The 14,173-nt window shown below is 36.6% G+C and overlaps 1 protein-coding gene across 4 annotated transcripts in view; it reads right to left on the bottom strand.

Annotated features, from left to right (window-relative positions):
• LOC110854372 (afadin) overlaps positions 1-13,463 on the bottom strand; it is a 38,504-nt gene extending 25,041 nt beyond the window's left edge. For 2 of the 4 annotated variants that reach the window (XM_022102800.2, XM_022102802.2), the window contains exons 1-9: positions 13,329-13,463; positions 12,365-13,233; positions 11,767-12,074; positions 10,962-11,276; positions 10,545-10,689; positions 7,545-7,828; positions 6,335-6,416; positions 4,131-4,250; positions 1,180-1,221 (exon numbers count right to left, since the gene is read on the bottom strand). In XM_022102800.2, the coding sequence (XP_021958492.1) occupies positions 1,180-1,221; positions 4,131-4,250; positions 6,335-6,416; positions 7,545-7,828; positions 10,545-10,689; positions 10,962-11,276; positions 11,767-11,886 (1,108 nt within the window). In that variant the 5' untranslated portion in view covers positions 11,887-12,074; positions 12,365-13,233; positions 13,329-13,463. Of the gene's footprint in view, positions 1-1,179; positions 1,222-4,130; positions 4,251-5,932; positions 6,280-6,334; positions 6,417-7,544; positions 7,829-10,544; positions 10,690-10,961; positions 11,277-11,766; positions 12,075-12,364; positions 13,234-13,328 lie in introns of those variants that run through there. The other 2 variants (XM_022102801.2, XM_022102803.2) reach the window with 2 other exon arrangements.
• Between the last annotated feature and the right edge of the window lie 710 nt (positions 13,464-14,173).

Raw genomic sequence — 14,173 nt, 5'->3', positions numbered from 1 at the left:
TTGGTTTTGAATTATTCCAATTGAAAGCATCGGTCTCAAGTCTGAGGTAAATATTTGGAAATTGTACAAATATTTTGTGGTTTTTATATGCAGGGTCTCTCTGCTGCGACCAATCTTTGGTTTGACTTAACATATAGGAGATGACAAACGAGTCATCTATAAGTAAGTCGAGTAATTGTCAATAATCTTGGAGTTGACACTAGTATGCCAAAGCGTTTGTGCTTATAATTAAACATTGAGTGGACTACAGATTTATCAATGAAACTTGGGATCTGTGAATTGTTGTTTGCCAGTGCCTGGAGGCCTCCAAGGGATACAATTGATGGATGGTTTATGAACGATGATAGGCCAAAAAGCTTTTTAGTTGAGTTGTTGAGCTGTTGAGACAATTATGCGTAACTCGGTCAGAATCATTAGTTTTAGTAATCCCCACTCTAATAATTTAACAATTTCGTCTTTCACACTTTGGCTGATGCCTAAGATAATATCAAAGGTAATACATATGTACGTCAGTTCATATGTGTGTTGCATATGCTGTGCAAATATATGTACACAAATCAGGATAATTAAATTATAATTATTTAGAGATTATTGTAAATTATGCATTGTATTTGTATCCTATATCCATATTCAACGTCATCAAATATCTTAATGGCAGCCCGTCTAATTTTGTGGTAACCACCATCTAAGTTGGTGGCTAAAAAGGCCAAAGTTAGAAAAATTTCATCCAGTGGCAAATTTGGCTAAAAATTGTGGCAAGTTTCAACTAATCCGGTGGTGCATTAAATTTAACCCTATTTCATAATATCTAAATTTCATACTTTCACCCAACCAATTTCTGTGATAGTGATGTTCCCTTCATTGACATAAATTTACTTATCAAGTAAAATTGTCTGCCAATGTTATGCATGACAGGTGCACATAATTGAAACTACATGCAACAAGCGTGACAATTTGGTCTATCAGACATATCTTAGCATGTCCCAATCTAATGACTTTGGCAGAAAAATATTCTGCCGTATGCCAACGAATGTAATGTACTGATGAGTTATGCAAGTCGTTGTTACATAGTAAGTCAATTGCTTGACAGTATCGCCCCCATCAACGGTGCAAAAGTAATAACTTGTACTCATGCACTTTCCTCAAAGACATTTGGTGATTGGTAATGGGTTTTCTTACCTGGAAGAAGTTCGATAAGCATTGGCTCCAATTGTCCATCATCTGGAAGAATTGAATAGAATTAGAATTACCAATGATTCGACGACTATATAATTTAGTATTAAAAAAACATAATTCCATATGTACCTTAGAGTATTTAATACTAATATAGGGATATTATTATTAAATACTCTAAGGTATGTACCAACTAATTTTGAAATATTTAATCGTTTTTGAGATAATGCAGTATATGCAGAACCCACATTTGGTATGTCCATTATATTTTGACATACTGTATAGTTATCGTACCATTGGAGGGTTTTTTGAAAATGCTTGAATTTTGAAAATGAAATAAAAATTTAGCCGCAAAATTCGCCGAATTATTTAATGATCACCGGCACTTAAGTGACAAGACCCGTTATTTCTCGTAGAATTCATTGGGACCATTTCGAACATCATGAGGAGGCCACAGTGGCTCCAGCTCACTTGCCTGATCGTTCGACTGCTCGACTAAACTTGCTTGAAGAAGCCAAGCAAAAACCCAACGATCTCCTCCATGCTTGCTGCAACTACAACTACAACAGCAATTCAGCAATCAGAATTCCCACTACCTTGCTCTGACCGTACACATTATGTTCCCAAGTTTAATTATTTCTCAACTGAATTTAAATAACTAAATACTTATAAAAAATAGAAAACGACAAGTTCGAGTCTTTGTAAAGACGTAAGTGTGTATTTTAATTAACTAATTGTTTGGTTTTACCACAGTGGTCATAAGATTTTTTAGTTTTGAACTGCCTACTTATAACATGTGGTCATCAGTTATTTATTTCATAGTGACAAATTGTTCAGATATACCACAGTGGTCATCACTTTTTTTTTATTTTATAGTGCTTGCTTCGAAGATGGATCGACCGTTGTCGGAGGTGGCCTTCGTCGTTTGGCCGACAGAAGCAGAGGAGTTTATTTTCTATGACGAAAGTGGTGATTTGTTTGAGGTGGAATTCGTAGATGATGACGGTAATTGATAAAGACTATTAACAATCTACATTTTTGTCCCTGGGACAGCTGTCTAAAAAAATATGTGCCTCATATTTCTGAAATTTTAGATCCTGTCTCCTCACCCTCTCTTCGTGTTCGACGGGTCCTGATCCCCTACAAGTATGAAGATTTCTTCATGGAAGACCAGGCGAAAAATATCTTCAAAGGAGTGACGATATCTTTCGAAGGTACTGATCACCACAGTGGTACTGATGACAAACATGTAAATGTGTTTACTTATTTTTGAACAGAGTATCACAAATGGCTGCAGAATAAAAAGTTCCCTAAAACGTTAGTCCCACGGTATAAAAGGACATTTATCGGGTTTAGAAAAATGAAAGACGGTAAGAATGTTTACCACTGTGGAAATAAATAAGCTTTCATTTAAAGTAAAGCAATTCAATTTTGCGTTGAATTATTTTAAAGAATCCACTGTGGCCGAGTATCCAGAGGTTATCACGCTCGATGAATCTAGTACATTCAGTACGAGTTAGTACAACTATCTCCTCTCCTCAAAACAATTTTCAATTTGTTATTTTCTAATTTTAGGCAAAGGTATTTCCTTCCCATCGTCCTCGACTTGCGCAGCTGATCTCTCTTCTTATGTTGAGGATGACGACCAGTCCCAGACTGATGTCGAACAAGGTACAATTTTATCTGATGGTAAGATTATCCTTATTTACTGTTGTGTTACCGTGGCTGTTTTGTTGATTTAAAAAATACCAATCTTTATAACTTAGACCCGGGTCAGGACAACCAGAAGTACACCAATCCGCTATTAAATGAAGTTCCTGTCACTGTGACTCTTCCACCTCCATCCTTGGTGGTCGATTGGTCGTAGAAAGGATACGTGTATGTGTTGATTCTCCTAAAGAAGTCCGATTTCGCCCCTGGGGCACAAGAGGCGTGTCGGTCCCTGAACCAGAGTAACAATCGAAACGTACTGGTTCCCTATTATATAGGGAAATCGAGTAAACCTCATTTTTCCTGGTATCACGAAAAAAAACCAGAATTTAGTGGACCCGCCAGAATGGCGTCGTCAGGGGACTACTTTGTCCTCCAAATCTGTTTATTTGAAAGAGCAACCACGGAAGAGTCCAGCCATCTGGAAGCTTTGTTGATTGTGAGTACCACAGTGGCATTTTATCTAAATATATATTTGATCGAGTAAAACATAGACAAGAAGTTTACCAAGTTTTTTCTTGATTTAGTTGGAGTCGCTAATTCAACGACGAAAGGAGATGGATGGGCCTCAGTTTGAGCCGATTAATAAGAAAATGCCCTGGGCAGCATTGGCCAAATGTGATGAAGAAAGGATCTTCGAAGCCGTGCAAGTCGGAATGGCTGGTATTGTACCAATCTCTCTCGCCAAGTACCCAGCATCATTAAAATTACGTAACTTTGAGTTCCCACTGGATTTAGGCCAACAAATTAGAAACAACCAGATCATAGACGTCACAGGTGATGTCCCAGGGACAGCAGAATAATTCGATTTATAATCCCTATGTTAATGAACTACAACCTCGTTAATAAAAACAATGTTGACCATAGTATGCTCTTTTGTCCCATGCACATGTCAGCTTGATCTATTTTTTCATATGCTTACACATAAATTTGAAATGTCATATTTATAACTGATTTCAGTTGAATGAAAATATTGCATATTTCCATTCATTGATAAATATTTCAAGGTCCATAATAAAAAATTCCGCAAAATTAATATTAATCACAGCATTTAATCCGGATTAATTAATCCTTAATCCAAAGTCAAAACCCATTAATCACCCAACTCTGTCCTGTTCAGGCTTAAAAATTATATGCCGGGCGAAATTTTTAGACTGTATAATTATCATTTAACATTTTCAGGTTGTCATTTCATTATTTGGGCATATAATGATTCACCGGATTCAAAGATTTAGAGAAGAACTTACTTCCATAACTTCCCCGATATCCACTAAGGCCTTCCTCGTCCGCTCTGCGTCCTGGCTTCTTTTTCCTCTTTCGTGGATGATAATCTGGCGGTCTTCGTCGAACGTGGAACATTATTGAGCCTATGCAGAAAACAACAAAATACTGTCAATTAATTTCCCAAAATGCATGCGGTAATGACTTTCTCCTTCGTTTTGGATGTATTCTTGGAAATCTTTGTTATGCTACTCAGCCGTGCTTACTATGTAATTTCGGTGCATAACCATCAAAAATATCCCAAAATAACAAGCCATTAAAAGTCGATAAAAACATACATACATGGTAAAGTTATTAGATGGATATAAATACTAGACAGTCATCAGTCTGCATATTTTGTAACCAGCTGCGGTCCAATTAAACGAGTGCTTTGCAAAAATTTAAAATTGAAGGGAATACAAAACACGGATTATTTGCAGGTCTCGCTTTCTTTTGCTCGTTTACTTGGAATCAAACAGGCGGATAAATTCTAATGTCAATACTGCTTTCAAAATTTGCACAAAACTTATCTATTTTTAATGAGTACTGCCAACAAACTCGAAGCAAAAAGCGGAACACTCACTGTCTATTTATCTACCAAACTAAGTACATAATAATATCGACAAGGTTTTATATGACAGCTCGTGATGCTTCAAATGGGTTATAAAGTTTAAATATTTGCTCTGCGTTTTTTAGAAGGACCTCCGTAAAACGAGTGACCAACCACCACCGTATATACTTTGCTACATTTATGATACACAGTACGTATTTCTTCACTAGCTGGCATATTTCTTCACCTATTTATATATTATCTTGCCCTGGTAAGTGCAAGTGAATAGGTAAAAAGGCGCATTAAATCAGTCATCCTATTTGACCAAGCATTAGTCCAGCAAAGGGCTTAAGGTAACATAAAAAGCTTAGAGGAGAATCAAAATGTCACAAAGAATGGGCTTTTAAAATCCCAGTCTGTGAAGGTAGTTGCGTAGAAGAACAGGTACAAATACAGTAAACGCTGCTGGAATGGAATAGCTGGAGTCACAACATTAGATAACTTATCGCAGCCACTAAACCCACGAAAAAAAGTCACCACTGGGGATTAGATTTGAACAACAGAAAGCTTTGAGGAATTTCTGACCGGTTGAGTTGAGGTTCCAGTAAGAAAAAAAAAGAAACTCGCTTTTTGTTCTGACTGACGCGGATTTTCAGGGAATGTAATAAGTCTTCATTGTCAAAATAATAAAGGCAATGTACAGGAGCAATGAAACCTTAAATGACAAAGTAAAAGCCGAAGACTTTTCTCTACCTTTGCTTCCTTCCTCTCAATCCTTTCTTACGTAATTTTACTCTGGAATAAATTCAATTCCAGCAACTATACTCTTATTCGTTGTCTGATTCTAGGATATAATATTTTTTGTAAGGTTTGTGGTAGGACGAGGACTACAAAAAAAAACAGTCGGGATTTTACAAGTGACTTATTTTGTCATACAAAATATACGGGTTGAGCATCATTCATAAGTAAAAGGAGCAAGCTTTAATCTCATGTAGGGCAAATTTTACTCCATCTCATATCATCAAATAAACATCCGTAGTGCGTCTCAGCCAGAACATAATAATTTTATTATAAAAGTTTAAAATTCCCTAGTGCCCCACTCTAAACTAACTGGTCGTACAGTAATTCTGAGACAACAAGACTGTCAAAAAGTCTTTCCACTTTCAAGTAACTGACGGGTAATTTTTAAGAAAAACACAAAATATCCAGTATTTAGTATTAATAAAATCGTCCACATACCTAGGACCACCTCCACCTGACAATTCCGCCTCCTCGTCGAGAAAGACCACAGGCCCATCATGTCGACTTTTATATTAAAATTACTACAAACCCAACCCGGCTGAGTTACTTGGTGAGACGAATAGACTTCTTATGGCACGAGCCAGTCTTTATTTATTTACATACTTATTATGTATGTACAAAGCACTCGTTATTACAGTAATTTGGTTTACCACTCTACTTATTATTCTTTGTGTGTGTGTCTTTTTTACTATTCTGCTATTTTATCAAGTCTATGAAATCACAATTCAACAGAGAGAGAGAGAGACAAAGTCTTTTCAGAGCAATGCCGACGACGACGGTACCGAAAAACAAGTGTGCGTTGGTTACAGAGGACAAAGTAACACTGAAACTGAAACTTACCCCGATCGTTGGACTGGTTCATAAGTATGGAAAGAGGAGACTCGTCATCGTCCAGTATGCTTTCTCCTTCCCCTTCGCAAACCTGCGCAACATTTTAGAAGCAATTTTGTTTAATTTATTACTTTATTTAGGCCAAATAGTGTACAATCAGGGATGAAAATACGAATAAAAAGAACATCATACATTCATATTAACGAGTACCAGGAAATAGTAAATCGTAGCGCAATTCAAAAATATTCTACGACGCATTTAAAACCAGACGCAATTTACATATCAAATGAGAAAAGTCGAGCCTTTTGTTGATGTCTTGACATTCCTCTTAAGGAAACATCTTTTCAGTAATAATGGCAGCTTCTTCATGCTCTCTGATTTCAGCACTTGTATTTACACAGATTTTTATACATAAATATCTGATGGATTTATGTTCTTACGGCCATGCAATGTATGTATGTAAGATTCTACTATATTCTCTTTTGTGCAATATACAAACCTTGGAAAAACACTATTCCCATCTCTCCATCCATATGCAAACAACAATATATATGTACGTATGGTAAAGCTCGGCCAGTAATTTCATTAATTTGCTATGCCACATGGACATATGATCGATTTATCCCTTTTGCTCCACATTCAATACATATATACCCATCGATGAGTCTGGGAAGAACGTGCGTGAAAGTCACCCCACCACACAAACTATCTCGATATCTATCATGAATTTCAGGTCAGTATCAGTAACATATCGGCCATCGGTATTGTATCAATAACAAGACGGTAATAGGACAGATAAGGGCAACCCAAGATCTTCACAACTAAAGCTTCACGACTCTATTGTCGTATACATATATTTGTGTAGAGTAAATGAGTTATTAAACCACACAACTACCACGACTGGTCTAGTTTTATTCCTCCTACTACTCCAATTTCTGGTAACTATTGGTAAACATTTCCATTTCTTGGAAACCCACTTTCCGGGCTGCATAGCTATGTATGATGGCCCGGGCATCGTTGACCAAACCATACCCGGATAGTTCGTTTATTTAATTACGGTAAATTACTAATTGACAGGCTGGAGAGTTCTCGTACGCAAAAATTATAACGCATTGCTATTTACTAGGTCCCATTCATGACTATTTCGGTCTTATGCTGTACCTAGTGACTAGGTTATAGTAGTTAATACAAAGTACAAGTACTCATTAAATTAACGCACCTGGTACAAACAATAGTTTTGAGGGTCCTGAGTGGTGAGACCGTATTTGGCCAGCATTTCCTTCACGACGTAGACAGCCGTGTCATTAACGGAGAGAAGAAGTGTTTTGTATGGGACGTCGGCGCATAAGGATTGTCCGTAAATCTTCAAAGTTCCCCCAGTATCTGGTCCCCCGTCCCTTGAACGAAACTGAGCCAACTTCTTTTCCAACTTTTGCTGACGTCTTCTTCTCATTACGGCTTCAGGATTGGAAATTGAACGAGTAAATCCTGACTCGGGAAGTTCTGCAATTTGAAAAAAATGATCAAGTTTTCCAATTAGGTGTAAACTCGTGTGCACACGTAATACTATTTAAATATATGGGAAAAACAAAATACATAACAGTGTATTTGTACTGTAATTGTTGACAATGAAATGAATCTTCGATTCCAGTAATCTACTGGCAAAAGCTGCGCATAAAACAACAGAATTCTACGACTTTGATTGTTTTATTTATTTTCTCCAATTCCCTAAAACAAGGCATACGTGATGTTTTGTACAAGATAATGAAAATAACGTAATCTTGTTCAATTACATGAACAATAATATTTTTCATGTTCTGCAAAGTTACCCTTTGTCAAATCAATTCCTTCAGCGCCTTAATTCATGCAGTGGAGAAAGTAGATAAATAGGATCAACTTTCATTAGAAAGAATCAATGCTGACAATAAGCAGATCTTGTTGAACTGCAGATGGATAATCGGTCTCACGTTTCACTCGACCTTGTCGTCGTCGACATACAGTAAGAACGTGGTGATGGAAAACAGCCATCCCCCCAACTAAATAGTCCGGCGACTATATGATAAGTATATTAACCTTTAAAAAGGCATCGTGGATCGTGCTGACATTCTTACATACGCAAAGTAAATCTACTGCAGAAAGCAGACACTTTTACTTCAAGTTGAGAAGCCCATTTGAACTTTGATCCCAGGTGCTAAATGGCGAAATCGGATCTGGCATTATCCTGACTAAATGATTTGCTCCCAGGAATAGCATGAGACAGGAGCTTTCATTTTGGAAATTGATAACGTCCCTATTCATCCAACTATACATAAAGTGAACGAGTTATGTACTGTGCGGGTGGAGCTTAAACCTACGGCCTCCTGAAGTACCTTGTGCTGAGACTAGGGTTTCTCGTGAGTTTAGCTCCATTCGCACAGCACATAACTAACTCACTTCAAGTATACGTAAAATAAATTGATAAAAGTCACTAAATATCTTGAGACCAGCCACTTCAACTTCAACCAACCCATCGACTAGACGGTGCCAACTCAACTAGAAAACTCAATATGTAACCCAGAGAAAGAAGAGAGAAAGGACAAGAAATAAGTCCATGCATGCATCGGTCGAATAGATAACCAAATGTCCTAGCTGTCCGGGTCTCCTCTCTAACTTTTGCTTACGCAAATCCACGTTTACATAAGAGAGGAGATGAGGTGAGTGAAGCTATGCAGACCTGGTGAAAACAGAGGCAGCAACAACAGACTGAATAAATATAGGTTACAAAGCACGTCATCAAAATTTATATTGCTCACAGAGACAAAGTTATAATTGTGCAACAACGCTGAAATTTAGAGTTTGAGGAGAAGGTCACCTCAAATCGTTTGGAATGTATTCTTCTTTCAGATTATGTACAGAGTCAATTACTTGATCATTAAATGTTCACGGGCAATAGCCTTGGTACAGTCTCTCGAAGAATGCGGATGCTTTCTCTCCAGAGAGGTTTAAAACTCTAATTTTTTGGGTATATCCTTTAAATCGTGAGCCAACAAGTATGTAGGTTAAAATTTGAGTCCACTCATAAAACATTTACCAGAATTTGAAGAGTTTTAAAGCTGCAACACAAGGTCTGTACTTGAGAACAACAACAAAGCAATTCCGTTTTATTTAATTATCAAACCACACAATACAACATTCTCTCGTGTCTTTTGTTCTCCTTTTCAAGTTACATTCCCTGCAATAATGGTGCAGTCTGCACTTGTGAAAAGACATGGTTCGCCATTATTCCAAATAATATGGGAGAAAGTACAACAAAGTAGAAACCAGCTTATTTTGTAAGAGGTGGTAGGCGCAAAGTGGAAAGTGCCGTCAAGCCCAACTTTTAGTGAAGTTGCAAAAAGGTATATACTCGCCAACCTCGTCCCAGTTCTAGGAATCTAATTTAGAAAAGAGAAAGACATTTGTCTCAAAGTCAGGATCCTTCGTCCTTAAGTGGGAAGAAAAAGCAACAAGAAGAAGAAGGAAGTGCATAATACTCTACGACATTGACATCGACGACCGACTAAAAACCGTCATCCGTCCAAGAAACGAATGTTTGACAACCGTCAATTTAGAGAGACAAAAACCAATGAAAACCAAGTGTGGCACATTTATTGTGTGTCAAACGAAATTGAAAGGAAAATGAAACACGAGGCATGAAAAACATTTTGGTTTTCACTCGGTTGTTGTATCACTTTGCTGTTTGAAACATGATAAATACCATTTGATGATTTTGTGGGAATGCGAATATTCCAAATTCCACCCTTGTTGATTGATAATAATGCGAAATCTATAAATGAACCAATGCCAAATTTTGCGGATTCCATTTTAAACATATTGATTCAATTATTCGCATTGTTTTACTACTAAATTGGGGACCGACAATGGAAAGAAGGCACAAAGAGAGTAGAGTGAAAGCTAATTTGGAGTTCAAACATGGCCTGTTTTCTTCTCCTACCTGCCTAGTAGGAAAACACTTATTGCAAATAACATGGCTGATTAAATACGGGTCAGCCAAATAAACGAACGAGACATTCCCAAAATATTTTCAACACAAATATTGACTCGATAGAACAAAACAACAACGCATTTCTCAGAATATATGCCCTCCAAATATTTACAACCTTAATTTAAAATAGAATTTAAATGGCGTGAACGTGTAAATAATAAATATGAATGTTGTCAAAATCAATTTTTTTCTCACCATTATAAAGTTTCTCAGCTGCACTAGAACTCTGCTCAGTCTTTGTATTTTCTTGCATTTTCTTGAGCTGTTTTTTCTCCCGTTTACTCAGCTTTCTCTTGAATCCTTCATTCACCGTCGGAGCAGCATCCTTGATTGTGTTGGTCTGTTGAAAGTCGCAAAAAATTGTAACTTTACAAATCAATACGTATACAGTTATTTTTTGGCTGGACAGTGGTGGGAGTAAGAATATAAAATGAAAAAAAAGTGCAGTAGTACAAATCGGAAGATAATTTTTTGTATAATTCTTACGTCGATAATAAGAATTAGGTATGAGAAAAGAATAGAATTTGAAGGTAAAGAATTACGAGAACTACATGAAATGAATACGTGAAGCAAACCAAACAAAAAAATAAAACGGGTGTCCTCATCTATTACATAAAAATCATATCGGACGACCTCATCGATCCTTTTAAGCAAGAATCGGCCCTCGCGGTCATCAGAGTGCCAATTAAGTTGTACGAACAATGGGCGTTCTGGTTCTCCGAGGCGTCGTTCTTCCCCATTTTCGTGAATTTCATATAAGGCATATTGTGGAATTGATAACATTCTCATGTCTGGACGGAATTTCTCCACAAGAGTTTCAATAACTGCTTTCGTGGTGGCTGTGGAAGAGATGCGGACACATTTTGTTGCCACTTTTGCTCCAGCTTCTTGGAAGTAGAAGCGCATGACGCCTTGGAATTCACCATCCTGCAAATAAAAATTCCTATTAGTCATTGTTTAATGTTTAGTAATATAGGGCAGGTCAAAATCATGAAAAGAGGACAACGATTGACGTAATAATTGGTCAATAAATGTTGACAGTGACTAATAATATATAGCAAAATGCATTTATAATGGTCCCGTAACAGATACGCATTTCCGGGTATCACATATTACTCAAACAATATTACAACAAATTACAATTCATCATTTGTCAGACTGATTCTACAGTATCCGTTTAATATTTCGATGCGTTACGTCTCTTTTTTGTTTGTCTTGTATCCAGTGAACGATAAGGAAAGCCAACAAACTTGAATGAACTCGTTGTAATAATGTAAATCGATAAGTAATCCCGCTCAGATAATGCTACTTTTTTATCGAAATTGTATTACATAACACGTAATCATTTCATTACTTTGCATAATAAACTAAAAACACATTTGCATACATACTTAAATCTATGAAATATATAATGTACCTCGTTTGGTTCCGAGATTTCGAATAAATCCAAACGGTTGGCATTCCATTGAGCTATGAGTTGTCGCAAGGCCTCACGTTTTAATATGGTTCCGTCCATGGCTTCGCCGTTTGCTCCCATTTTATTTTTATGATAATAATTGTAAATGCAGTTTATGCATTTCCAGTTGAAAATGTAAAAATTTAAGTCTTTTTTGGATGGATTTGTTTTATGTATTGCTGATTTGCAAATAGGCCGGAGTTTAGTTAGAGAACTATTTATTTATTATCTCTTCTTGTCAATAGAGTAGTAATCTTCCATCCTTCGTCCTGTAAAAGAAAGACAATTAAGAAATTAAGACTAAAAAAAATATTTTTATTTGTTAAATCCCCTAAAAAAGTTGAGACGTATTGATCAAATTATCAAAAATGCTATACAAAATAATATTTTTCCGTGATATGGCGTGATATTCATCTAATTTCATGAATCGTACGAATTTAATAACTAAACAAAAATTGGCGTGAAACTCACTCCAAACCTTAAAAATATCAACTCTTCTTAAATGCAATCTCTTAACAGCTTACACTAGTTTTCGTGCAAACCCAATTCACAAACTTACTTATATGTTCAAGAATTGTAAACTTTTGTTAAATTCCAACCCCACTAACTAAATCTTTTGATATTCACATTTTTATTAAGACACCGAAAACAAAAGTATTCGTGATTTAATTTCGTTGTATTATAATATCATAAAAATCAGTCTGTCAGTCCATTTTTATAGGCACTTTATAAATCAGTCTCCTTCGTTTTAGTACAAAAAACCACTTAATAATCTTGTCAAAATTTCATATTTTTGCTAAAAACTAACACCAATCCGTTCATATTTCCCACAGTCGTTCGTGTATATGTTCCCCTCTTACAGAAACTATTTAGATGCACTTGTTCCCCTGTGTAAAAGCTTCTCCGAGCCTCACACGACTCACTCTTATTAAATGAAACGCATCCGTTAAAAGAGCTCTTTCCTCCCTTTTTCACCGGAATGAACACCCTTAAAAGGGGAGAAAAAGGGAAAATATCACCAAAAAAATTGGCGAAAACTTGTTGACAAAAATATGTAACAGTTTGTATTATTTAACACTACAAGATTCCTCCTTCTTATTATTCACTCACATCTCACTCGCTATACACTTGTTGTAAATGCCAGTGATGTAACATAATAAAAAAGTGGTGGTGGTTTTTAGTGCTGATGATGATCGAGAATCCCAGCCGAGAAAAATAGTGAGGTGAGGTGGTTTGGTTGGTGGGACTCTCTGATGGGGAGGGTCGGTTGATTGGTGAATGGACTCAGGTGTGGAATTCGTTGATCAAGAGTCAAAGGCGTTTTCCATTCTTGCCCTCAAGGCGTAAGGAATCTCTCATTTTTTGCGAGACCATCATCTTAATACCAACGCCAAAGGAGGGCTCCCAGTTAACGGACAGGATCGCAGCCTATCCGAACATTGTTGGAGAGAAGAACATTTAAATCTTTGTATGTAGGAACGGATTCACTTTCTACAGTGTAATGTAATGTATGCATTGCATACCTGCTCATTATTGTACCTGTCCTTAAAGAAAATGAGTCTCCTGTAACACCACCACTGCAACTTTTACAAAATACAACACTTGACTGACCGGCATGACATGGCATCCCAGCGTGGAATAGTATGTGTGTAGTAGAAAGAAGGCTTATTATTATTGTGATTCTTCTCAAGAGTTATTACATTATTGGGATTGGATTGCTGGCTTGATAATATTTCCTATATTTAATATTAAGAGAGAAGTGGAGGTTTGTATGGTGCTGTGATTTTTGGCTCCTCTTCAGATTGGATTGGATGACAAAATGTGCATACGTGGATTGGATGGATAGTAAAAGATGAGATGATCAGGTTGTTGGTGTAGAAGATACGACGTGATCCTAGTTATTAGTGGATATTGCTGGATATTTTTTTGTGAGAGGTTGGTTGTTGTTGGGCGTCGGATTTTTTAAAAGGCCTCTGCTTCTTCCACTACAAATGATTTTATTGTGATGATGCATGACCAAAACATGAATATTCTTGCTTTTACATAGATATAGATAGGAGTGCATGGTACTAGAAAATAATAGCGTGATGGGCGCAAACGTAAAAGTGAACAAAAGTAGATATACAGATACTTGTGTACTACAGATAATAATAATAATATACATATAGATGCATGCATTTCTTGAAGAGAGCAAATTTGCATTGTTTTGTATTTCCAAATTGCTTCCCACTATATAAATCGGAACTTTCTTTGAGCGTGCAAATAACAATGATTTCATACATTTTGTGCCCTGTTTAGTCAATATTTCCTCTTTCGGGGCAGGAAATCGACCAAATTACTTTCTTTTCTCCGTACACACATATCCACA

This window comes from Folsomia candida, unplaced genomic scaffold, assembly GCF_002217175.1.
Source record: "Folsomia candida strain VU population unplaced genomic scaffold, ASM221717v1 Fcan01_Sc009, whole genome shotgun sequence".
Taxonomy (NCBI): Eukaryota; Metazoa; Arthropoda; class Collembola; order Entomobryomorpha; family Isotomidae; genus Folsomia; species Folsomia candida.
The sequence above is the reverse complement of the archived record's forward strand: the minus strand, read 5'-3'. Positions and strand labels throughout refer to the sequence as shown.